The sequence below is a fragment of the Pongo pygmaeus genome, chromosome 13, assembly GCF_028885625.2.
Source record: "Pongo pygmaeus isolate AG05252 chromosome 13, NHGRI_mPonPyg2-v2.0_pri, whole genome shotgun sequence".
Lineage (NCBI taxonomy): Eukaryota > Metazoa > Chordata > Mammalia > Primates > Hominidae > Pongo > Pongo pygmaeus.
This window is the reverse complement of record NC_072386.2, coordinates 104945661-104971464: the sequence shown is the minus strand read 5'-3', so window position 1 is coordinate 104971464 and position 25804 is coordinate 104945661. Positions and strand designations below refer to the sequence as shown.

General features: G+C 45.9%; 1 protein-coding gene across 4 annotated transcripts in view; it reads left to right on the top strand.

Annotated features, from left to right (window-relative positions):
- Window positions 1–25804, top strand: part of WHRN (whirlin) — a 106658-nt gene that overhangs the window by 60461 nt on the left and 20393 nt on the right. For 3 of the 4 annotated variants that reach the window (XM_054501814.1, XM_054501813.1, XM_054501812.1), the window contains exons 4-7: window positions 21875–22077; window positions 23265–23301; window positions 23743–23955; window positions 24765–24974. In XM_054501814.1, the coding sequence (XP_054357789.1) occupies window positions 21875–22077; window positions 23265–23301; window positions 23743–23955; window positions 24765–24974 (663 nt within the window). The remainder of the gene's footprint in view (window positions 1–21874; window positions 22078–23264; window positions 23302–23742; window positions 23956–24764; window positions 24975–25804) is intronic. The other variant, XM_054501815.1, reaches the window with a different exon arrangement.

Sequence of the window (25804 nt, the reverse complement as noted above, 5' to 3'; positions counted from 1 at the left end):
ACTCATCCCTCCAACCGCTCTTCCAGTTTTTGCTGGTTTCTGGTGATCTTCGGCTCGTGGCAGTGTCGCTCCAGTCTCTGCACCTGTTTTTGTGTGGTCTTCCCTGTATGTTTCTTTGTGGCTCAAATCTCCCTCTCTGTTCTCTTATACAGACAGAAGTCATTGAATTTAGAATCCTCCCTAAATCCAAGATGATCTCTTTTTGAGATCCTTAACTTAATGACACCTGCAAAGACCCCATTTCCAAATTATGTCACATTCACAGGTACTGGGGGTTAGAACTTGGACATATTTTTGGGGGAACACAATTTGACCTACTCCTTATGATGGGGTGACAGGGACCTAGCAGGCACATGAAACTCAAAATATTGCTGTGGCCATTTTTGGAAAAGTACACTCTGCCTCAGTAGATTTGGGATGGAGCCTGAGAGTTTGCTTTTCTCACAGGCTCCTAGGTTTTGCTGATAGTACTCATATTAGTCATTTTAGCAGCTATAACAGAGTGCCTGAGATTGGGCAGTTTAAAATGCGTATAAATTTATTAGCTCACAGTTTTGAAGGCTGGGGCGGAGAGAGAGAGACAGAGAGAGAGAGAGAAAGTGTGTGAGAGAGAAAGTGAGTGGCAGAGAGAGAGAGAAAGTTGGAAAGGTGGAGTTCTTGTGGCCTAATCACCTTTTAAGGGTCTCATCTCTTAATACTGCATGAGTTTTAGTGGAGGACACACATTCAAACCACAGCACAGTTGGTTGATGGACAACACATGGGGTCCTGCTTTCAAATTGCTGACAGTCTAGTGAGGAAGAGGGAGGAGGAAATAGCAAACTGTAATAAAGTCAGACCTGTAAGAAGTACCATGCTTTTAATAGGAGTACTATCTGATAATTGGATAACAATTAACATCTACGATGTACAGGCAGTATTCTGGGCATTTTGTATGTATCAGTCCTTTTACCCTCACAGCAACCCTATGGTGAGGGTGCTCATCCCTTGTTTACTGATGTGAGGCTCAGAGAGGTTAAATGATTTACGCAAAGTGACACAGCCAGGGCGTGTGGAGCCAGGCAGGCTGCTTCCGAGTCCCTGTGGCCACTGCACGGCCCTTCCTGTGCTGGGACCTCAGGTGGGAGCAGTCAGTCCAGGTGAGGGGGGCTGGTTGTGGCTGCAGAGAGGAAGTGGATCTGGAGCTGGACTTCTCTTGGTTAGCAGGTTCTTGCTGAGCCTCTCTATGTGCCTGACATGTAAACATGAGCCAGAAAACACATGATTTTTGCCCTTGTGAAGAGTGCGGTCTGGTTGGGGCATTGAATGTGGAAGATTATGCCAGGCAGAGAAATGAAGGAAGAGCTCTTCCAGGAAGAATTGGCAGGAGCACAGACACAGAAGCATGGGGGTGAGGGACAAGCAGGCGGGCTGAGAGGGACTGAGGGGCTGACAGAGAGGAGAGTTGGGGAGGGAGGGGGAAGGGGTAGGGAAGGAGACATGCTCCAACAGCTTTTCCAAGAGCTCCCGGCTGGCTAGACGCACCTAGGGATGCACGTGGCACTAGGACTGAGTGAGGGTATTCATTCCAAAGTCAAGGAGCTGTGAGTTAAGGCAGATGGGAGGAGGCAAGAGCTTTCAGAGTTTGGGATGTCCAGGGAACTGAGTGGTGCTCTGCACTAGAGCTTTTGGCCCAAAAACCTCAAAGGGTTTGAGCCAAACCCTTTGTTTGTTTTGAGTTTTATTTTTCCAGCTACTAAAGTAATAAGTTCAATACATAATATACACACAAACACATGCAGAAAGTAGAAGGACCCAGACATCCTGCCTTCTAAAGCCAGCCTTTATTACCATCGTTTGTTTTTTGAGATACAATTCATATGCTATAAAATTCACCCTTTTAAAGTGTGCAAATCAGTGGTTTTTAGGATATTCACAGGGTTGTGCAACTATCACTGCTATATAATTTCAGAACATTTTTATCACCCCTGAAAAACTCTCTGTACCCACGAAGTCATCACTCCCTGTTCCTCCCTCTCTTCACTGCCTGAAAACTGCTACTAATCTGCTTTCTGTCTCTCTAGATATGCCTATTTTGGGCATTTCATATCAGTGAATCAGAATATGTGGCCTTTGTGTCTACCTTCTTTTACTTAGCATAATGTTGTAGCATCTACCAGGAAATTCCTTCTTATGGCAATAGTATTCTGTTGTATGGTGATATCGCATTTTGTTTATCCATTCGTTAGTTGATGGACGTTTGGGTTGTTTCCATCTGTTGGCATCTTGATGTAGTTTCTGTCATTCTCTTCTCTGTATTCTTTGACATGCTTTCTATCGTATAGCTTGCTTTGCATTTCACATTCTTATCTGCATTTTCCCATGTAAATAAAAACTTATGGGTACAACTTGTAATAGTTGCATAATCATATTCCATCTTGGGGCTAAATTATAATTTACCTAACCATTCCCTTGAAGTCAGGCATTTAGCTGTTTCTAATTGAAATCAGGTTTTAAAAGGAGCAACAAATGAGAGAAACCTCAGAGGACCTTTCCAGAGGAGATTAAACCGCCTCCAAGCCTATCTATGCCAGCAGGCTTCAGAGCCCAGTGTGGGGCAGAAATGATTTATCCCAAATTACTAAGAGGCATGGAATGGACCGGGTGAGATAAAGAAGATTCTTCTCCAGCGTGGCACGGCATATCTGCCGAGGGCCTAGACCCACTCTCCCCCAGACCCCCAAACATCGAGGGAGGTGTCAGAGAAGGCGGGAGAGATGATGGTGGCCTGTGCTATGGCTTGTCTCCCCACAATTTTTTCATTTAGTTGTGGAATTTTTTTCTTTCTACACTTGACAGTCTGTTCTTTGTATACAATTTGAAGAGGTGCAGAAAATGAATAAAGAACTTGAAATTAAAATTGCCTGGAATTGATCACTTGGAGGCAACTCCTATGAACAGTTTGGCATATTTCTTCCCAGTCCCTTGAACACAGTTGAAGACCACATTAGATAGGCAATATTAAGATAACATTAGAGCCCAGGTGCGGTGGCTCACGCCTGTAATCCCAGAACTTTGGGTGGCCAAGGCGGGCAGATCCCCTGAGGTCAGGAGTTTGAGACTAGCCTGGGCAACATGGTGAAACTCCATCTCTACTAAAAATACAAAAATTAGCTGAGCATGGTGGTGCACGCCTGTAATCTCAGCTACTTGGAAGGCTGAGGCACAAGAATCGCTTGAACCCAAGAAGTGGAGGTTGCAGTGAGCCGAGATCACACCACTGCACTCCAGCCTGGGTGACAGAGTGAGACTCTGTCCAATAATAATAATAATAATAACATTAGAAAACCTGAATTCAAAAGTGAAGTATGTTCACTGTAGAAAACAGAGAAAACCCTACACTTAGGGAAAACTAGTGCCACAATTTTGTTGTATAACCTTTCAGTGTGTTATGCCTACATGGAATATAATGTAGATAAAATATTTCAGCAAAACTGGGATCAGACTGTTTTCTTTCCCCCACCTTCCATAACATTTTAGCATTTATCCTACCAGCAGAGGTGTGTATGTATGTGTATACATATATGTATATGTATACACATAGCATTCAGATCCTTCATGTGGGAAAGACCTTTGCAAAATATTAAGTGAAAAAAAGCAAGTTACAGAGTATGGTTATATAATTCCATTTTTGCGTTTTTAAAAAGAGGAATATATTTATTTGTACATACTTGTATATGTGAAGAGAATCCCTGAAAAAATGACCAAGAAACTGATCCTGGGGCTTTAGATTTCAGGAATGGAGATGTGTTTTTAAGAGAAGGGGGTTTCAGAGGGGAGATTTTTACAGTTTGTATATACCCCCCTTTTTACTGTTTGACTATTTGTACTATGTCATTATATTGGTTTTGTAATTTTTTTAAGTTTAATTGGAAAAAATAATTATGTTATTAAATATTATACATCATTTTTAATGGCAGTATAATAATTACTGTATGGATATACCATGCAGTATTTGACTAACATTAATTCATAGACTTTTTGGAGGGGGTTCAAATTCTTTTTGTAGATTTAAATTCTGTATAACCATGGTTATTTGGTTGGGGTTAATTCCTAGCAGTAAAATTGCAAAAGTTTTTGCACGATTTTGTCAAATGCTTCTTAGCAAGTTTCAAAGAAGTTATGCTCCAGCTGGTGAAGCGCCAGATGCCCCACTAACCCTTCCTCATCTAGATGGGGTAGGGGAGTTGATATGGATTGGCTGTGTCCCCACTCACATGTCATCTTGAATTGTACTCCCATAATTCTCATGTGCTGTGGGAGGGACCCAGTGGGAGATAATTGAATCGGGGGGTGGTTTTCCCCCATACTGTTCTTGTGGTAGTGAGTAAGTCTCATGAGTGCTCATGATTTTATAAGGGGTTTCCCCTTTTGCTTGGCTCTCATTTCTCTCTTGCCTGCTGCCATGTAAGACGTGCCTTTCACCTTCCTCCATGATTTGAGGCCTACCCAGCCACGTGGAACTGTGAGTCCATTAAACCTGTCTTTCTTTATAAATTACGCAGTCTTGGGTATGTCCTTATTAGCAGTGTGAAAATGGACTAGTACAGGGACCTTCTGGTGTTCTGTTCTGTTTGGCTATTCATGAATGACCACCATGTTTTTGTTACCACAAATATGGTAGGCACAATAATGGACCCTCCAAAATGTCTACATCCGAATCCTCAGAACCTGTGACTCTGTTAGGTTATATGGCAGAGGGAATAAAAGCTCCTATTCAGCTGGCCTTGAGGTAGGGAGATGATCCTGGATTATCCTGGTGGGTCCCGTGTCATCACAAGGGTTGTTGAAGTAGAGGTGGGAATCAGAGGGAGGGAACCAGAGAGGTGGCTATATAAGAAGGCCTTGTTGGTGCGAGGTTGCTGGCTTTGAAGATGGAGGAAGGGGCTACCGAAGTAGGAATGTAGGAGGCCTCTGGTAGCTTGGAAAGGACAAGGAATTGGATTGTCCCCCAGACTCTCCAAAAAGGAACTCTGTCCTGCTGACATCTTGATTTTAGCCCAGTGAGATCTATATTAGAGTTCTGACCCCAGAACTGTAAGATAATAAATTCTTGTTGTTTTAAACCACTGAGTTTGTGGTGATTGGTCCAGCAGTGTAGGATTCATATGATGTGTACAATATCGCCAACACCTATTACAGCTCTTCCCCTTGGGAGGCACTTGGCTCTTGTCTAATATTCTTCCATTGTCTGGTACTGGCTGCAACAGTACTGCTTTCTTCTTGGTAGGAGTTGGAGGATTCCCATGTATTTGGAAGAGCAGGTCAATTTGCTTCTTTATGGCTGTGAAGCACAGAAATGGAAACACACTCTAGATTCTGATGTCTGATACTCCCCACAAAGGACTGGACCTGGAAGTTTTTTGTTTTTGTTTTTGTTTTTTGCTTTGTTTGTTTTGTTTAAATCATTTTATTTTGAAATAATTTCAAGAATACGGCAAAGAACTCCCGTATACCCTTGTGTTTGTGCGTTTTGCGTTGCTCTAAAGGAATATCCGAGCCTGGGTAATTTATAAAGAAGAGAGTTTTGTCTGGCTCACCGTTCTGCAGGCTGTGCCAGCATCTGCTTTAGGTGAGGACCTCAGGAAGCTTCCACTCATGGCAGAAGGCAAAGGAGAGCAGGCTTGTCACGTGGTAAGAGAGGGAGCAAGAGAGAGAGCAGGGAGGTCCCAGACTCTTTTTGGCAACTAGATCTCTTGGTAACTCATTACCGTGGGAAGGGCACCAAGCTGTTCATAAGGGATCCACCCCCATGACCCAGACGCCTCCCACTAGGCCCACCTGCAACACTGGGGATCACATGAGATTTGTAGGGGACAAATATCCAAACCATATCAGCCCTTCACCCAGATTCAACTCGTTTTTCATGTTTCGCCACGTTTGCTTTATCTATTTTTCTCTTCTCCCCTCTAAAGCATTGGAGTTGTCTATCTCATGCCTCTTTATTCCTAAATACTTCAGTATTTTTTTTCTCTAAGAGCAAGGACATTCACTTAACTTAATCACAGAACAATGCTCACAATCAGGAAATTTAGCATCAGTACAATGCTATTATCCAATCTGCATAGCCCCAGCGTTTGCCATTTGTCCCAATAATGTCCTCTTGTAGCAATTCTTTCTGCTCCCAGTCCAGGAGCCAACCCAGGATCACATGTTGCATTTTGTTTTTATGATTGTTTAGTTTCATTTAATTTGGAACAGTTCCTCAGCCTTTCTTTATCTTCCTATGACATTGATATTTTTGAAACATTCTGGCTCATTATTTTGTAGAATGTTTCTCTATTTGGGATGTCTGATGGTTGCTATGATTGGATTAGGTTATGCATTTTGGCAGGATCATGCTAGCTTTGATGTCAGATCCTTGGTGGGTCCCGTGATGTCAGTTTGTCCCATTATTAGTGAGGGTAACCCTGATCACTTGGGTAAGTGTCTGCCAGGTTTCTGTACTGTTTTTCCTTTTATAATAACTTATTTGCAGGTGATATTTTGAGACTGTAAATATTCTGTTCTGTGTCAAAATTTACCTACTAGTTTTGCCTGATTCAGTTGTTTTGCAAAATTTTTAAAAACTCACTTGCTATTTTACTGTAGAGAGGAGCTTTATCCTGTGATTTATTTATTTAGTACAAATATGGATTCATGCCTTCTTACTTTGTTATTTATGATTGGCATTATTTACTTTGATACTCAGAGTGTCCCAGATTTGGATATGGCAGAGCCTTCAGCCTGGCTTCTGTGTCCATTTGACATGCGTCTGTCATTCTCAGAGAATTTCCTTACTTTCTGGCTCAAGAAGATGGTTCAGGCTCATCTTGTACTTTTCCTGCCCAGCCTTGGAACCAGCCATTCTCCACTAGGCCATGATTTTTCTCAGTGGGGAATGGCATTTAGATATCAAGATCTGGGGGCTAGATGGCCTTATTGCTACTGAGGTGTCATTACTAATAGGCCTTTTAGTGGACAACGCTAGGAAATATACATGCCTGCATTTGTATGCACAGTCACCCCTTAAACAATGCAGGGCTTAGAGGTGCCAACCTTCCCACACAGTTGAAATTCACATATAACTTTTGATTCTCCAAAAACTTAACTATTGATAGCCTACTATTGACCTTAAGCCTTACCAATAGTCAATTAACACATATTTTGTATGTTATATATTTATATACCATATTCTTCCAATAAAGCTAGAAAAAGAAAATGTTATGAAGACAATCATAAGGAAGAGAAAATACATTTATAGTACCTTACTGAATTTATTGATCCCATAAGTTTACATCGTCTGTTTACAAGATGAATAGTCTGTCTGAAATGGTGCCCGAGTGTAGCTGCAGACCTCAATCTGTGGCACATATTAAGCAATGAAACTTTTTCTTATAATGTCATGACTTTCTCTGCTTCTTGGGAGCACTTCCAGCATCACTAATGGCACTTCATGGGGTCCTATGGTGTTATTCAAGCTTTATGGTAGTGCACAAAATATGTTGAAAAATATACGAGAGCCACGAGAGACACTTTTTACTATGATATGCAATTTACTGTAGAGACAGACTGCTCACACAGAGATGATGAGCGGCACACGGCGTTTTAAGCTGATGCTTTCAAAACTTAACCACACTGAACTAGCAACAGAAGGTGGCTATGAAATTATTACAGTACTACCATGTGTACTTCTGTAAATTTTATGCAGTTATGATTTAATACTGTACCTTTATGTTTGTTTCTATTTCTCTTGACTGTGAATGGTGCCATGTATTATCTGCAAGGGCTTGTGTATATAAGTTTTGATAAATCTTAATTTTTTAGTTCAGGCGGGGTGGTTTACACCTGTAACATCAGCACTTTTTGGGAGGCCGAAGTGGGCGGATCACCTGAGGTCAGGAGTTTGAGACCAGCCTGGCTAACATGGTGAAACCCCATCTCCACTAAAAATACAAAAAAATTAGCTGGGTGTGGTGGTGCACAGCTGTAGTCTCAGCTACTCGAGAGGCTAAGGCAGAAGAATCACTTGAACCCAGGAGGCAGAGGTTGCAGCGAGCCAAGACTGCATCACTGCACTGAGCCTGGGCAACACTGTGAGACTCCATCTCAAAAAAAATATTTCTTTTTAACTTTTAAAAATAATAGATTTGTGGCTGGGTGCAGTGGCTCATGCCTGTAATCCCAGCACTTTGGGAGGCCAGGGGTGGGCGGATCACTTGAGGTCAGGAATTCAAGACCAGCCTGGCCAACATGGTAAAACCCTGTCTCTACTAAAAATACAAAAATTAGCCAGGCATGGTGGCGCATGCCTGTAATCCCAGTTAGTTGGGAGGCTGAAGCAGGAGAATCGCTTGAACCCGGGAGATGAAGGTTGCAATGAGCTGAGATCACACCACTGCACTGGAGCCTGGGTGACAGAGAGACTCCGTCTCAATAAATAAATAAATATAATAGATTTGTGTATGTTTTATGATAGTAAATGATAAAGTAGACTATCTACATATATTTTATGCATTCATGACATACCTTTTTCTTAATTTTCTCAATATTTCTAGGCTACGTGGCTCGTGTTTTTCTAAATTGTCACAAATCTCCAAAAAAATTCCAGTATATTTAAGAATCTGCGTATAAGTGTACCTACACAGTTTAAACCCATATTGTTCAAGAGTCAACTGTATACATATAATACTCATATTCATACATGTGTGTACACACGTGTCTGTATGTATGTGTGTATATACAGATATACATGAATATAGATATTCCAATATTTGTCTAAAACATGAGTTCACTCATACTCCTCTTCTAGGCCAACATTACATGGTTCTTCCTAGCTTCTCCCATTTCTTCAACAATGAGAAATCAAGATCCTACCTTAAATGTTTACCCATTTGCCCAATTTTACAAGACACAAAAGTAGTTTCAGAATTCCCATGTGAAGTAGAGCTTCTGATTTGTTTGAAGTTTATTTTGTCCTGAAACTGAGGGTTTATAGTCAAAGTAGTCTGTTACTTGGGTTAGTTATTTTGTTTCCCACTTCAGCTGAATTATGTTATTCATATGAACAAGGTTCATCTGTTTTTGCTGGCATTGAATAGGGTTTCCCCCTGTCTTTATTGATTTAATTTTACTTTCTGAGTACTAAAACATCAAAACTATACAAAAAGGTACACTCGGAGTACGACTCCCCATGTCCCTTCTACCCATTCTCACCTGCTCCTTAAAGGCAACCAAATAAGTTTTTGGTTTATTCTTCTTGTTTCTTTTTGCAAAAATAAGCAGATTTATATCTATATGCTTTCTTTCGTCTATAAAAGATAGCATGCTATAGATACTCTTTTGCACTTAATTTTCTTCACAGTATCCTGGAAATCCTGTTATGTCAGTGCACAGAGGTCTTTGTCATTCTTTTCGACGGCCGTGTGTACTCTGCTGTGTGGCTGTACCATACGTTATCCAACCGTTCTCCTCTGTATGGACATTTAGGTTATTTTCAGTGTTTTACAGTCACAAACAGTGCTTTAGTGAGTAACTGTGTAAGTATATCTTCAGGGTGAATTTTTGAAAGTGGGATTCTGTTAGCCAGGCACAGTGTCTCATGCCTGTAATCCTAGCAGTTTGGGAGGCCAAGGCGGGTGGATCACGAGGTCAGGAGATAGATACCATCCTGGCTAACACGGTGAAACCCCATCTCTACTAAAAAATACAAAAAATTAGCCGGGCTTGGTGGCGGGCGCCTGTAGTCCCAGCTACTCGGGAGGCTGAGGCAGGAGAATGGCGTGAACCCAGGAAACGGAGCTTGCAGTGAGCCGAGATTGCGCCACTGCAGTCCAACCTGGGTGACAGAGTGAGACTGTCTCAAAAAAAAAAAGAAAGAAAGAAAGTGGGATTCCATTAAGTGTTGGATCATCCTGAATTCCCACCAGCTGTGTAAAAGTGTGCCTGTTTCTCCATAGCTGACAGTCACTATAAAGTTTTAAATTTTTTTCTCAATCTGATAGGTGAGAAATGTTATCCTGATGTAGCTTTATTTTGCAATTTTTTTCTTTTTTGAGAGGATCTCGATCTGTTACCCAGGCTGGAGTGCAGTGGCATGATCTCGGCTCACTGCAACCTTCGCCTCCCAGGCTAAAGTGATCCTCCCATTTCAGCCTCCCGAGTAACTGGGACTACAGGAATGCACCATCACGCACCATCACATACATCAAAAATAATTTTTTGTATTTTTTGTAGAGATGGGGTTTCACCATATTCCCCAGGCTGGGCAATTTTCTTATTATGGGTGAAGTTGAACATCTTTTCATATATTTAATGGCCATTTATGATGTCTTTTTTTGTAACTTGTTCATGTCTTTTATTATCCTTTTGCTGTCAGGATTTTGGATCTTTTTTCCCCTGAAACTTAAGAATTCCTTAAATATTATTAGAACTAACCGGCCCTTTAGCTGTGGTATATATTGCAAGTGTTCTCTCCATGTGTCTTAGTCAGCTTAGGCTGACTGAAATACCAAAGACAAGGTGGCTTAAACAATAGGACTCTATTTTCTCACGTTTCTGTAGGCTGGGAAGGCCAGGGTCAACATGTTGGCCAGTTCAGTTCCTGGTAGGGGCTATCTTCATGGCTGGCCTTCTTACCGTGTCGTCACATGGCCAAGAGAGGACTCAGGTGTCTCCTCTTCTTCTTATAAAGGGCACCAACCCTTTTGGATTAGGATCCCACCATTGGATTAGAAGGTAACTGTATTTACCTCCTCACAGGCCGTATCTTCAAATACAATCAGATTCAGGGTTAGGGTAGGAATTTGGGGGGGGACGCAAACATTCAGCCCATAACATGCTGGTTGTCATTTTTTTTTGACTTTGCTTATAGAGTTTTTTTCAATACAAAAGTTTTATACATTTTAAATCTAATTTAATTATTAATCCTTTCTTTTGTTGAATTTGAGTCAGGTTACATGTTTCCTTATGCCCAGGGTATAGATGAACTTATCTGTTTTTTCTCTTAATGCCTATAAATACATTTTTCCTTTAGACCTCTGATCTGTTTGGCATTTATTCTTATAGAGGGCATGATATATTTTATCTTTTTCTAAATTAGCTACTCATTTATCATACTGCTGTGTATTAAAAAGTCTGTCTTTGTCACAGTGATTTGTAGTGCCACCCTTATCATACACTAAAATTTTGTGTGTCCTTGGGCCTATTTCTAGTCTGTTTCACCGTCTGTCTGTCTACTTATGAGTCAGTGCTACACTGGTGTAATTACGGAGGATTTAGAGCAGGCTTTAGTGCCTGGTAGCTTCTCTAGTAGCTTTTCTGTATCAGGGTTTTTTATAGCCGTTCTTGCATTTTATACTTTTAGATTTTAAAAGAATTGTTTTTATTTTTAAATAACAAAAAGTTTTTTATTATATTTAAATAATAAAATTATTTTATGTTTTAAAATTAATAGATTTATCTATTTTATTTAGTTAGTTTTTTGAGATGGAGTCTCGCTCTGTCACCCAGGCTGGAGTGCAGTGGCACGATCTCGGTTCACTACAGCCTCCGCCTCCGAGGTTCAAGCCATTCTCCTCCCAAGTAGCTGGGATTACAGGCGCCTACCACCACGCCTGGCTAATTTTTGTATTTTTGGTAGAGATGGGGTTTCACCATGTTGGCCAGGCTGGTCTCGAACTCCTCATCTCAGGTGATCCACCCACCTCAGCCTCCCAAGGTGCTGGGATTACAGGCATGAGCCACTGCGCCTGGCCAATAGATTTATTTTTTTAGAGCAGTTTTAGGTTTACAGAAAAATTGAGTGGGAACTACAGAGTTCCCATTATACCTCCTCTGCCCCAACCCTTCCCCAACACATTTTCCCCTATTATTAACATTTCGTGTTAGTGTACGAGAGGTACCTTTGTTACAGTTGATGAGCAAATATTGATAATATTTTTATTAGTCCATACTTTATATAAGGGTTCATAGTTCATTGGATTTTGATCAATACATAATGTCATGTATCAAACATTATAGTGTAATACAGAAGAGTGTCACTCCTCTAATAATCCTCTGTGCTCTACTTCTCTTCCTTCCCTGAGCCTCAGGCAACCACTGATCTTTACAGTGTCTCTATCAGTTTGCCTGTTTCAGAATATCACATAGTTGGAACCATGCAGTGTGTAGCCTTTTCAGACTGGCTTCCTCCCCTTAGCAGTATGCATCTAAGGCTCTTCCCTGTGCATTTTTATTTTTCCCCATGAATTTTTGCTGACTTTCCTAACAAAAGCTTTTTGATGTTTTTGTTGGGATAATGTTAAATACGTAAGTGAGCTGAGAGAGAGCCGATGTCTGGATAATGCTGAACCCTTTCCAAGAAAAGGGGATATTTTATTTGTTGAGTCATTTTGAGTGTTTTAGAAGTGTGTGAAGTTTTCTTCATATAGGTGTTGTACATTTCTTGTTAAGTTTATTCCTTGGTAGTTTTTTCTCTTCTGTTGCTACTATAAATGAGGTTTCCCTTTCCTTCCATCCTATCTTCCAACTGGTCACTGTTTGTGTCTATGAAGGCTGTGGACTTGAGCTTGAGAACTTGATTCTTGCAGGTCTTTAGAGCAGCTTGAAGCAGGTGGTAGACTGGGTTCTGGTCCAGCTTTGCCCCAACTGCCCAGGAAGCCTTGGACCTGTGACACCCCTCCTCTACCTCTCACCCTAGTTTTCTTTCTTCCAGAATGAGGGGCTGGATTAAATGTACACCATTTCCCAGAGTGTGATTCCAGCAAAAACAAAACTGATTTGTGTTTTTACCTCTTTGTCTTCCCTTTGATTGTAAAAATCAAGTGCTCCTTCCCTGCTGCAGCCTGTAGAGCTGGGCTGCATGTACCCAGCCTCCCTACATGCCCTGGCCTTGTCAAATGCAACCTTTACATAAATGGAAAATGTCTCCAGCCTGTCTGCAGGAACCAGAATGGGGAGGGGACTAGCTTGTTTGTATGCCTGCTCATCCATTTATTTAATTGTTTATTCATTCATTCATGGATTCCGTCAGGCATTTGTCAGGTGCTTCCCATGTGCCGTTCAAGGGGGGTGCAGCGCACTGACTTTGAACTCTCTGCCTGTAGTCTAGTACGATCTCAAACTGTGGGGAGTGAGTGCTGCAGGGTGCCCTGGGCGAGGGGGATTAGTGATATCTGCCTTGGAGTTGGAGAAGGCTTCTTGGAGGAGGTGTCATTTGAGCCAAGACCTGAACATTCAGTAGGCGTTATCCAGGTGAGAAATGAAGGGAAATACATTTTGGGCACAGGAACAATGTGTGCCGAGGTCTGGAGTGGGGAAAGGGCTCCATCTGTTGAGTGAACTGAGAGATGGCAACTATGGTTGGATTGGAAAAAAAAGTAGGGGAGGAAGGTGCGAGATGGGTTCGGGAGCTAGGGCCCCTCTCAGGCTAGGCAGAGGAGCTTGGAAGCTACTGAGGGATTTTAAAGGAGGGTGTGACAAGATCAGGTTTGCAGTTTAAATGAATCTGTCTTCTACATAAGGAAAGTATTGGGCAGGGTGGTGAAAGTGGAAGCAGGGAGGTCACTTAGGAGGCTGTGGTAATGGTCCAGGTGAGAGACGAGGATGGCTGGGATCCGAGTGGAGTTAGTGAAGATGGAGGGTCCTTTTGGAAGGGAAAGTAAAATCCATTGGGCTTGATGATGGATCCAGTGGGTTTGGAATTTTAGGATTGAGCAGTGAGATGAGGAGCCCCGGAGAAGGACCAGGCTTGGAGGAAAGAATCGGAGAAGGTCAGGGGTTTGATCTGGAGCTGTGTTTAGGTTTGTTCAGGATGGTGGCCATTAGTCACATGTGGCTAGTGAAATGGAACTTGTGTGACTGGGGGAGTGAATTTTTAATTTTATTATAATTTAAATGTAAATAATAGTTGTTGGACAACCTAGTTATAGAACATTTCCATTATTGCAGGTCTGGGTCTCAGAATAGCAATTGGTTTGGCTTCAAATCCCACTCTGCTGCTTGCTTGCTGGGTGTCCTTGGGCAAATAACTTCACCTCTCTGAGCCTCACTGCTGTCATCTATGAAACACGGACTCTTCCATGTCTCAGGCGGTGCCTATTAAGTTTAGAGCTAAACTGTACGAGGTAGCTGGCCTAAGCGAGGCACTTGGGGGTTGGTAGTTGTTATTCTTTCTGTGTTTGACCTCTGTAATTTCTCTGTTTACTTTGGAAGCCGGATTTTCCTGTGGGAAGAACTCAGGTTTGACCTTGACTCAGAGTACGACCTTAGGCAAGTTCTTTCCCCTTTCTGGCCTCAGTTTTGATTGATGGCTGGGTTAGAGCAGGCCTTCATTGAGGCTCCCTGTGTGGTGAATAGAGTAAGCAGGTACTAACAACGGATCTGCCAGCGTCAGAAGAGGGAACCGGAAGGAAGCATCGACCATATTGGGAGTCAGTGTGCATTGGCCTTGCCGGGTCGATCCACAGCGTTTCTGGTTAGGTTCTGCCTTGTGAGAGCTCTAAACCAGAGAGGGTTGGGTGAAGAGCTCACCCAGACCCAGTCCATACCCTGAGCTTGCTCCAGGAACCGTCTTAGCAATTACCTGCATCTTTTTATTTTCTTTTTCAAAATATGGACAAGGTTTACTGACTTCTGAACTGTTGGGAAAAACTAATGTTTCATTAAAACTGTATTGCTCACTTGTAATGACAGAAAAAAAAACAGCCCATTAAAGTTTTATACCTGACATGGAAAACTATTAAAGATTCATAATTGCAATAAAACTCTTTAATAGAATTTGAATTTTCCTTGTGATAATGCTGCAGCCAACAGGGTCCTCCCGTGAAGCCGCAAGATCCATTTTAACACAGGCTTGGGAGGGTGCTGAAGGCATCTCTGAAATCGGCTTCTTTCGGGCCCTTCCCAGCGTGGCTGGTACAGGTGCATGCGCGGCCTGAGAGGATGGATTCCCATCTCCCAGCTCAGCGTCGGGATCAGGTTGTTGGCAGGCTTCTCTCCTAACAACTTCTGGCGAGGGAGCTCGAAGCTACTTGCCATTCCGCCACAGGTTCTTCCTGCCAGTTCCCTTCATCGGGCACGAATACAGCACCTACTGAGTGCATGGCCTAAAGCCCAGGGCTGGGAGGGGTAAGAAGTAGAGGAAGGGCAGGCTGGCTTTTCTTAAAGGAGAGGGTGGTATTGGTTCGTGCAGGGGCCTTGCTGGCTGGTAGAATGAAGGCCAGATCCCAGCTCTTAATGACTCTACTTCCCGTCCTCGGCTTCCTCATCTGTAAAATGGGGTTAACAATATGAGTTTTATGGGTGTGGTCAACGTGTGTGGGTCAGTGGAAGCCAGAGGCAGGGCCCTGGGGAAGGTGGGTGGAAAGGCAGGGGGTGGCGCTGAGAGACACCCTGGAGGTAGAATTGCTAGATTTGGTTGGTGAGTGATCAACAGGCGAATTCAGGGATAAGCATGGCTTTCAAAAATGCATTTATTGCATTTATGGCCCCGTGGAGACCCATGCAGTTACTGTATGTTAGCTGCTTGTTTATGTGCTTTATACTTGTTCATTCAGTAAATATTTATTGAGCACCTACTATGTGCCAGACCCTGTTTTAAGTGTTGGCGATACACTGGGGAATGTATTAACTCATTTGTCAACCAGGTACTGATATTATCTCTATTTTCCAGAGGAGGTAACAGGCACAGAGAAGTGAAGTCAATTTCCCAAGGTCACACAGCAAGTAAGTGGCAGAGTGTAGAATCAGTCAGAGACTCCTGGGTCTGTGCTCAGAAACACACACCAGATGGCCACTGGTATACTTTGCACAACACACTAGCTCCATTTTGGGAAGGAAGGCTTAGAACAATGAAATTATTTTCCTCAGGTCTCTTAGAGAGTAAGAGGGTTCTGTTAACCCAGCGAGGTCCACTGAGTGTTTCTGCTGTTACGAGGGCCCCCTCTCCTCCTGGGGCTCCTGCGCCTTCCCCAGACCTAAGGGAAGTGAATTCTCTGCTTACTGGTGGTTGGCCAATTTCAAGGAAATCGGTATCCTGTCCTTATTGAAGCCCCGCCGTGCTCTTCTCAGAGTGTCTGAACATGAGCCAGTCACTCAGTGGGCTGTGGATGATGGAGGAGTCTTTCCTCTGCCTTAAAATGAAGGGCATTCCATGGTCCACCCTCCACTCCTCCATCAGTGGTGACAAATAGGATGCCCATGGTGACAAATAAAATAAAGCTGCCTTTATTCGTTTATCCTTCCTCGTCCTCCCCATCAGTGCCCTGCAAGCAAGCTGAGCAATGTTAGACACTCAATCACACTTGGCACCTGTCTCTCCTATCTCCAGCACGTCCTGTCCCAGTGAGCTCTGGTGGAGGGATATGAGTGTTTCCACGGTTAGCCGTGGGTCTGGGCTTTGCCGTTGCCTTGCTTTGTGGCCCTAGACACGTCCCTGTCCTTTCTGGGCCTTGGATTCTGCATCTATAAGAGACGCCTTGGAAGGCCCCGATGGATACAGCATCTTTGCCTCTATTTTCTGCTTTATTTTCCTGTGCCGTCTAGCTCTGAGTTGGCTTCAGTGGGTGGGGAAAAGCCACATTGCAATGAACAAACAAACAGAGCTCTTAGTTTTCTTTGGGAAAGAGTGAGAGTAAGATCTTTAAACATGCTGCCTCCAAATTCACATCACACCAGCTGATGGGAAAGGGGAAACAAACAAGTGAGACCAAGACAGGAGGAAGGCCAGGTCCCCCCATCCATTCACCATTTCCTAAGCATCTCCCGCATGCCAGTGCTGTGCTGGGAGGAAGGTGGCATAGGGTGGTAGGAAGAGGATGAGAAGATTGGGCTCAAAGCCTGGTTCATTTGTTTACTTCCAGTACGACCAGTGACTTTGAGCAAGTCATACTGAACCTGTCACCTGTATTTGGAAGAGAAGCGCATGAGAAGCCATGGAAAGCCTGAGGTGTCTCAGGCTCTGCAGGGTGGTTCCATTTGATTCTCACAGCTGCCTGGGAACTAGTGGTAGTATCATGCCCGTCTTACAGATGACAAAACCGAGACTCAGGTTGTACTTGAGAGCTGTGCGGGGCCACTCAGCTACTATGTCACGGTTGCCTGGCTTTAAAACTAGAGGCTGCAATGTAGGGATGGGACTCCATACTCCACTGGCCACATGGGGTGGCACTAGGACACTAGCAGCAGGGAAGACACCAGACTTGGCTGAAAGTGGTTTGTGGACTCTACATCACAGTGAGCGTGTAGACAGCTCTTCTGACAGGGCTCCTAGACCTGGGGAAGCTTTGCAACAAGTAGAGGAAAAGGGAGAGAGCTGGACACAGAAAAATGGGAGCCACTCAAAACCAACTCAGATGCTGCGGAGGGCCCTGTGGAGACCCTGAAGCCAGTCCTACCTAGCACTTTGGTTTGAACACAGGCTCTGGAGGAAGAAGAGACAGGAGAGGATTGAAAAGAGATTGGGAAGATGGGCTTACACGTCCCCAGTAAGTCAGGGTTTCCCAAGTGTGACTCCCATTTCACAGCCGTTCCCCAGGCGGATTGCACAGGAATCCACGCTGCCTCTTCCAATCTGGTAGGGATATATTTACTTGACAGACATGAGGACAATGTGACTAGCACAGCCAACCTGGGATTTCACGCATATTAATGCCTAGGATGAGGCTGAAGTAAGTGGGATGCTGGGTAATTCCCACGACTCAGGTTGCATAAGTGCCAGGTGCCAGGCTCAGGGTGAGGGAAGTGACCTAAGTTTGGAAGCCACAACACTAAATCAGCCCCCACAAGAGCCACTGGTCCCAGAGGTGACTGATACCTCCACCCCAGGGTGGCTAGATTTTCAGTAATAAAAATACAGGATGCTCGTTTAAATTCAAGTGCAGATAAACAATGAATACATTTTTTAGTATGTATATGCCCTATGCAATATTTGAGACATACATTTATTTTTAAAGCATTTGTTTATCTGAAATTCAAGTTTAACTGGGCCTCCTATATTTTATCTGGCAACCTTCCCCCAGCCTCATAGAAGGCCACGTCGATGCTCATAGAATTGAATTGTTCCCTCCCCTCACTGCCCTCCTGGCCTGGACCCATAGGAAGAGGCTTGCATACAGAAGGATGCCCTTCCGTAGCTGGTCTCTTGGATGCCAGTTCCTTTAACTAAACTGCAGGGATGAAATAAAGTGTGTTAAAGGGAAAATTAAAATTGATGCCCTTAGCGCAATGAAAGCAAAAGCTATTGAGGGGCATACTTAAAGAAACAAAGCACTTCAACGATGAAGAGTACAGCCAGCTCCAGCTCAGAGCAGCAGGTGGAAGCGGAGAAGATTCCTGCCCAGCAGAGATGAGAGGCGGAGCTGCCACGTGGGGAGGTGGTTTAGCAAGTTGGATGCCAGTGAGCCCAGCAGGAATGAGTTTCTCCTCCACCCTCAGTAAGGCCTGAGTACCTGGGAGAGCTGCACAGCTTTGCCTCTTAGCATCAGAGAAAGCCAGCTGGGAGAGAGAAGGGAGAAGGGAGCTGCAGAGGCGAGATAGGGAAGGGCAGTATCCACACCTGCATGCATAAGCACTGATTGAGTGCTTGCTGAGTACCAAGCCCTGAGCCAGGTGTTGGGTCTTGTCTCGAGCTCTTTACAGGGAGACCAGCCAGGGCTGCTGAAGTTCTCAGGGGCCCTGGCTTCTTAACCAGGGAACTCAGAGACATAGAAAGGGAGAAAGAGAATTGCAGATATTGCTGGGGGCATGGTGAAAGCATGTGGCATTGAGATGCTGCTGACTATAGATATTTGGAGAAGGACAATCCTGGGCTAGGACTCCTTTTTTACTCCCAATGAAAGTGAAGCACAAAAGCTATTGTGGGTTTTGTGGGGCCATGAGGCACGGAAGTGATAGAGTTAGGATTTGAACCCAGATCAGATTGTCTTTGAAACCATTAGCCATAGTGCTTTGCTTCCTCCTAGATTATGAGGGGTCATGGGAGGTGTCTAGGCAGGGAGAGATGTCATCAAAGCAAAAAGTTGATGAAATTAATCTGACACTGGCAGGGCGCGGTGGCTCATGCCACCCAGCACTTTGGGAGGCCAAGCCGGGTGGATCGCTTGAGCTCAGGAGTTTAAGACCAGTCTGGGCAACATGGCAAAACCCCACCTCTACTAAAATACAAAAAGTTAGCTGGGCGTGGTGGTGTGCACCTGTAGTCCCAGCTACTCGGGAAGCTGAGGCATGAGAATTGCTTGAACCCAGGAGGTGGAGGTTGCAGTGAGCCAAGATTGCGCCTCTAGCCTGGGCAACAGAGGGAGACTCAGTCTCCAAGAAACAAAAAAAAAAGAAATTAATCTGGTACTATGTCTGTGGCCAGTTTAGATGTAAATGCACAGTGAGGAGGATGCTAGCTCGCTAACGTGGGAGGGAGCAGGTAGGAACCCAGGTCAGGGGGCTGATGGGGGTGGAGGACGGGATTTGCTGAAGGATCTGCTCAGGGGGGTAAAGGCAGAGTTGATGATGGGATGAAGTTTTCAGATCTGGCTACTGCAGGCAGGGTCAGGGAAAGGATGGCAGCACAGTAGCTTTGGACACGCTGGATTTGAAGCGATATCACGTGGTCCCCAAACAGAGCTCTGGGCAGCAGCCCAGTAGTAGAAAGCAGAGGGGTCTTGGCGCTGGCCTGAGCTGGATGTGCAAATCAGCACTCCTTTTCACTAGCATTGTGACCACAAACTATGTGCTTAACCTTTCTGGGCCTCAGTTTCCTCTCTAGTGAAATGGAGAGCCATGATACCTACTGTATAGGATGTTGGTGATATTAAGGAGAAAACATATAAAGGGACAAAGAAGGCTGGCATAATGTCCATCTCTGAGCTGCAGCAGAGATGGTCCTGGAGTTGGAATGGGTGGAAATGCGTGTCTTTTTATTAATCTGATTTTTTTTAAAAAAAACAGAGTTTTGCTCTGTCACCCAGCCAGGCTGGAGTGCAGTGGCACAATGTTGGCTCACTGCAATCTCTGCTTCCGGGGTTCAAGCGATCCTCCCGCCTTAGCCTCCCGAGTAGCTGGGACTACAGGCGCACCACCTCGCCGGGCTAATTTTTGTACTTTTAGTAGAGACGGCGTTTTGCCATGTTGGCCAGGCTGGTCTTGAACTCCTGACCTCAAGTGATCCGCCCACCTCAGCCTCCCAAAGTGCTGAGATTACAGGCATGAGCCACGATGCCTGGCCTCATCTGATGATTTTTTTAATTCCTACTGTGTGCTGGGCCCTGGGGATACAGTGTGGAGAGGCTGATGGGGAAACTCAGTCATCACACAAAGCTGAGCTCACCCTTGATCGTGAGCTAAATGGAACAGGAGCAGGTTATCCTGCTCAGCGCAACATCCCAGCACACAGTAGGCATTGCAGTAAATGGTGGTGAATGCTTGAAATGCAGCACAGACCCCACTCTGTTAGGGTCATGGAGGCAGAGGCAGCAAGCCTCCCCTGAGCGTGTCAAAGCCGGTGCAGAGGGGAGAGGTAAAGTCTGTCTTTGTAACCACTTTCTCTACTGGAAACTCCCAACTGGGGTGAGGCATTCAAGAAAAGCCGGGGAACTGGGGAGCAGGGTTTTGGTTCTCAGCCTTGTCATCCCATCTTCTTTTCTCCCAAGCTCCCATTTGTCTTACCTTTTCCAAATCTTTGAAAAATGCTGGGTAAACCTACAGGAGTTGATCGTGTGCTCTCAGCAGGCTGGGAAACTGGGGAAAAGAAAAAACAGCCAAGAATAACCAGCATTATGAGGCTGCCCTTCAAGGCCTCAGTGGCACGTGACCGTGGGCAGCCCTTTCCTGTCCTTAGACCTCAGTTGACCCATTTGTGAAAGGAACCCTGAGTTTAAAGGTGCGGTCCCATCATACCCTGTAGCATCTTCCCTTTCAACTCCTTCTATTTTTGTCACATATTTGTTTCTATTGGAAGGCTAGTTTTATTTTTTGCCTCTATTTTTACCTTCCTTCATTAAAAGTATTTTTTTAAAAAGAGAGGATCTTGCTCAGTTGTCCAGGCTGGAGTATGGTGGTGCAATCACAGTTCACAGCAGCCTCGAGCTCCTGGGCTTAAGTGATCCTCCTACCTCAGACTCCCGAGTAGCTAAGGACTACAGGCACACACGACTGTGCCCGGCTATTATTATTATTTTTAGAAATGGACTCTCACTGTTGCCCAGGCTGGTCTGCAACTACTGGGCTTAAGTAGTCCTCCCACCTCATTCTCCCAAAGCTCTGGGATTATAGGCATGAGCCACTGTACCTGCCAGAAATATTTTTTTAATTACAAAATAAAGCTGCCTCCTTGTAAGAATCTAAACCATATGTACTGCTTTAATGGAAAGCTAATTTTCTCATTTATTGCTGTTTCTTTTAGTAGATTAAAGTGTTGTTTACATTTTAAGGTAATATAAGAATGCATGGTTGAGGTAAAAACCTCAACAAAGTAAAAGTGTAGGAGGAAAATTATGGATGTCTGCCTTCATGGCTTGCCTCATCCTACCCCAGCTTCACGCCCACCTTGGGCCTGAGATGACTGTTGTTTCTAGATAAGGGGACCCTTGGGAATGTCATCGTAGACCTACCCCTCAAAGCCATTGCTGAGTCATGGGGACGTGCCCCCTTTTGATGACAAGAGCATGGACTCTGGGTCAGGATCAGAAGGCTGACACTGCTATTGACTTGCTGTGTGACCCTCAGGCATCCTCACATCCTCTCTGATCCTGGATGATCTCCTTGGCAGGCTGGCCCAGAGGAGAATTGGGATCTGGGCTGTGAAGTCCCTAGTGTGAATCCTGCAAACAGCCCAGGTGACTGTGTTGTGTGGTGGTCTTGGCAGGTTGGGGACCAGATTCTAGAAGTGAATGGGCGGAGCTTTCTCAACATCCTACACGACGAGGCGGTCAGGCTGCTTAAGTCATCTCGGCACCTCATCCTGACAGTGAAGGACGTCGGGAGGCTGCCCCATGCCCGCACCACTGTGGACGAGACCAAGTGGATCGCCAGTTCCCGGATTGGGGAGACCATGGCGAACTCAGCAGGGTCTGGCCACTCTGCTCGCTCCAGTCTCCAGACCCCGGGGCCATTTCTGAAAGCCAGTGATAGCCGCCTCCCATCCCTCCACCGCCTTGGCTCTCCTCTCAGCCTGCAGTCCCCACACCAGGGACCTCCATTGGCAGGACATGACCTGGGCACATCCCTCTCCTCTCTTGGCCTCAGTTTCCCCATGGAAAGCTGAAATACACCATCCAACTGTCTCATTCTTTATTTGTCCCCAAATTACTTAACTCATTCTATAGACCTTAGTTGCTTCATCTAAAAAGTGGGGCCCATAACCCTGCCCTCATCCCAGATCTGTGCAGATGGAAGAGAGGGAGGGAGAGGGAAAGAGAGAGATGCTTTGGGGTGTATTTGGCCAGAGGCCACCAGGCTGGATCCCATGAAGAAATCTGGGTGAGAGGGTCTTAAAGTCATAAACTGAGATCCAGTTGCCAGGTGGCTGCACAGTTGCCAACAGTGTAATGTGTCACCTTTTGATCTTCATCAGAAATCTCAGCCTGGTGGCCCCCTGGCCAAATACACTGCAGAGCATGTCTGTCTGTCTGTCTCTCTCTCTCTCTGTGTGTGTATGTGTGTGTGTGTGTCTCCCCCTTCCCTTCCTTTCACCTGCATCGTATTAAACATTTTTAAAGTTACTTGCCAACATCTAGAAAGATACCAGGTTTTCTATAAAAGAAACTGGATTTCTGGATGCTTCTTAAAAATCAGGAAGCCTGGCAGCCTGAGCCCACATGGGCTGGAGCTGAGCCGCACCCGCGAGTTGCATCTGGGATCTCCAGTTCACCAGCCCCTAAGCTCCTGAGGCTTGGCCTGACCCTGAGGTTGCCTGTCAATCACCATTTCTTCCCTCCACTCCTTGTGTTACCTGCCTGGTCCTGCGGGGTTGGCAATGACTCAGGAGCCCACCTCGGGTGGTTTTGGAGGTGCCGTGCACACTGCTGATTGGGAGGCTGGACGCTGCCAGTCTGTCCAGAGTTTCATTTACCCCTGAGTAGGCCCCAGACTGAACTGGCAGCGAGTGGAGGCCACGACACATGGTTCTCTCGAAGCTTTGCTCTTCCTGCCCCAAGCCCATTTGATCTTGCCCACGCCGTTGCCCATTTGTCCATTGCCCACGCCCATTTGATCTGCTCAGATGCACAACTGGAGACATGTGTCTTTCCCCACAGGTTTCTTGGCGATCTCACAACAGAAGGAATAAACAAGGTAGGGCATCCTCTAAGGGGTATTCTCTGCTTCCCCACAGCTCCCTGAGTGAGGAGGTCTGGCCAGCCAGAGGGTGCCGAGTGACTTACACTACCTCATTCCAACTGGGCAGCCCCTTATCTGCCCACCCCCCATCCCACTTATCTATGGCTGACTGCTAGGTTCTGGGCACCACCCCTGGCACCAAGGTTGATGGCAGTGAACAGAGCAGACCAGGCCCCTGCCCTCATGCAGGTTATACTCAGTGAAGGAGATGTAAAGACAAAACAAATTCTAATTAAGAAAGATAGTACTATCAAGGCAAAGTGCTGGGGGTTATGAGCGAGAGTAACAGATGAGACACCACACTTAGACGGGATGGAAGGGCAGAGGGGGAGTGGCATGGCCACTCAGCTCTAGAGCAGCTCAGAATTCCTGGGCTTCTATCTTTCTGTCTTGCAGCCAGGATTTTACAAGGGCCCAGCCGGCTCCCAGGTGACCCTGAGCAGCCTGGGGAACCAGACACGCGTGCTGCTGGAGGAGCAGGCTCGGCACCTGCTGAACGAGCAGGAGCGCACCACCATGGCCTACTACCTGGATGAGTACCGTGGCGGCAGCGTCTCCGTGGAGGCCCTCGTCATGGCCCTGTTCGAGCTGCTCAACACCCACGCCAAGGTGACCCGCACCCTGCCTCCCAACTGGCTTCAGCGTTTCCAGGGCTCTGCATCCTGCCCTGCCCCTGCTCCTTTGCTGAGAACCTACAAGGGGTCAGGCCTGAACTGAACCCTGGGCAGAGACCTGGGACTGAGGCAGCCTCCCGCCCCTGGGAAGCTCACAGACTCCTGGGGGAAACAGACATTGAAAGCGCCCTGTGATTGGGTCCCTATCGCAGTGGCTTCCAACGCTGAGTGCACAGAATTACCTGGATTGCTCTTAAAAGCAGTGCTTGGGCCCCATCCTAGGCTGGTTAACACCTCATATCTGGGGATGGGAGCCAGCCATCAGTCATCTTCACAAGCCCTCCAGGTGACTGTGCTGTGCTACCAGCATTGAGTACTCTGCTCCAAGCTGTTTGAGGTCCGGAAACTGTACAAAGGAAGAGGTGGTGAAATCCACTGGGAGGGGTTATGTTTCGGAAGACTTAACAGAGGAAATAGGATTTGGAGACGAGTGTTGGAAAGGGTATTCTGAGTGGAAGGGACAGACAGCCAGAGGCTTCATGGCATGAAATGTTGCAGTGTGTCCAGGGAGTCACAGCCACGTGTGCTTGCTGAGGAGGTGACAGGGAAGCAGGAGTCAGATGATGCTGGGCCCAGTGTCCAGGTGACGGTGTTTGGCCTTTCTCTTGAGAGCACTGGGGAGCCAGACAGTTAAGGAGGGAGGCAGGGTCAAGTTTGCATGCCAGTCCTATGGGGGTAGCAGGGCCCCTGTTCCACCTTCTGGTAGCGCTCCCTGCTGAGTGCCCCTTTTGTCCCCGCCTCCAGTTCTCACTCCTCTCTGAGGTGAGAGGCACCATTTCCCCGCAAGACCTAGAACGCTTCGACCACCTGGTGCTGAGGCGTGAGATTGAGTCTATGAAGGCGCGGCAGCCCCCAGGCCCCGGGGCCGGGGACACCTACTCCATGGTCTCCTACAGTGACACGGGTTCGTCCACAGGCAGCCACGGCACCTCCACCACCGTCAGCTCGGCCAGGGTGAGCTTCCCCTGCCTTGTCCCTGGCTTAGTAGCCCAGGGCAGAGTTAAGATGCTGGCTTTGGAGTGAGACCAGCCTGAGTTCGAATCCCAGCACCACCACTTACCAGCTGTGTGCCTTGCCTCTCTGAGCCTCAGTTTCTTCCTCTGTAAAAACCTAAAAGTTGTTGAATGTCTACTGCATGCCAGGGATGGGTTCTAGGGGACAACAGGTGAACAAGAGAGATGTGGCCCTGTCTCCTGGGGCTTGCAGTCTGGGAAGCTGGGGGAGAAAGGTAAAAAAAAAAGTAGGTAATTAGGCAAATAGAAAAAGATCATTAGAATCCTTGGGAATGCCTCTGGCATGGTGCCCACTCCCACTGGGCACTCAGTAGATGGTAGTGGGCGTGGTAATTTGGACTGTGATTTTTATTTTCCCCAAGAGGCCACCCTTTTGTCTCTAGAGCCCAAGCCCAGCTTGACTTTCTTTCTTTTTTTTTTTTTTTTTTCGAGATGACATCTTTCTCTGTCACACAGGCTGGAATGCAGGGGCGCGATCTTGGCTCACTGCAACCTCTACCTCCCCAGTTCAAGCAATTCTCCTGCTTCAGCCTCCTAAGTAGCTGGGGTTACAGATGCCCACCACTACGACCAGCTAATTTTGGTATTTTTTGGTAGAGACGGGGTTTTGCCATGTTGGCCAGGCTGGTCTTGAACTCCTGACATCAGGAGATCTGCCCACCTCAGCCTCCCAAAGTGCTGGGATTACAGGTGTGAGCCACCACGTCTGGCCCCAGCGTGACTCTCTTGCAGACTCACCAGTCCCCCAGCAAAGCATCTGGCCACCTCAGG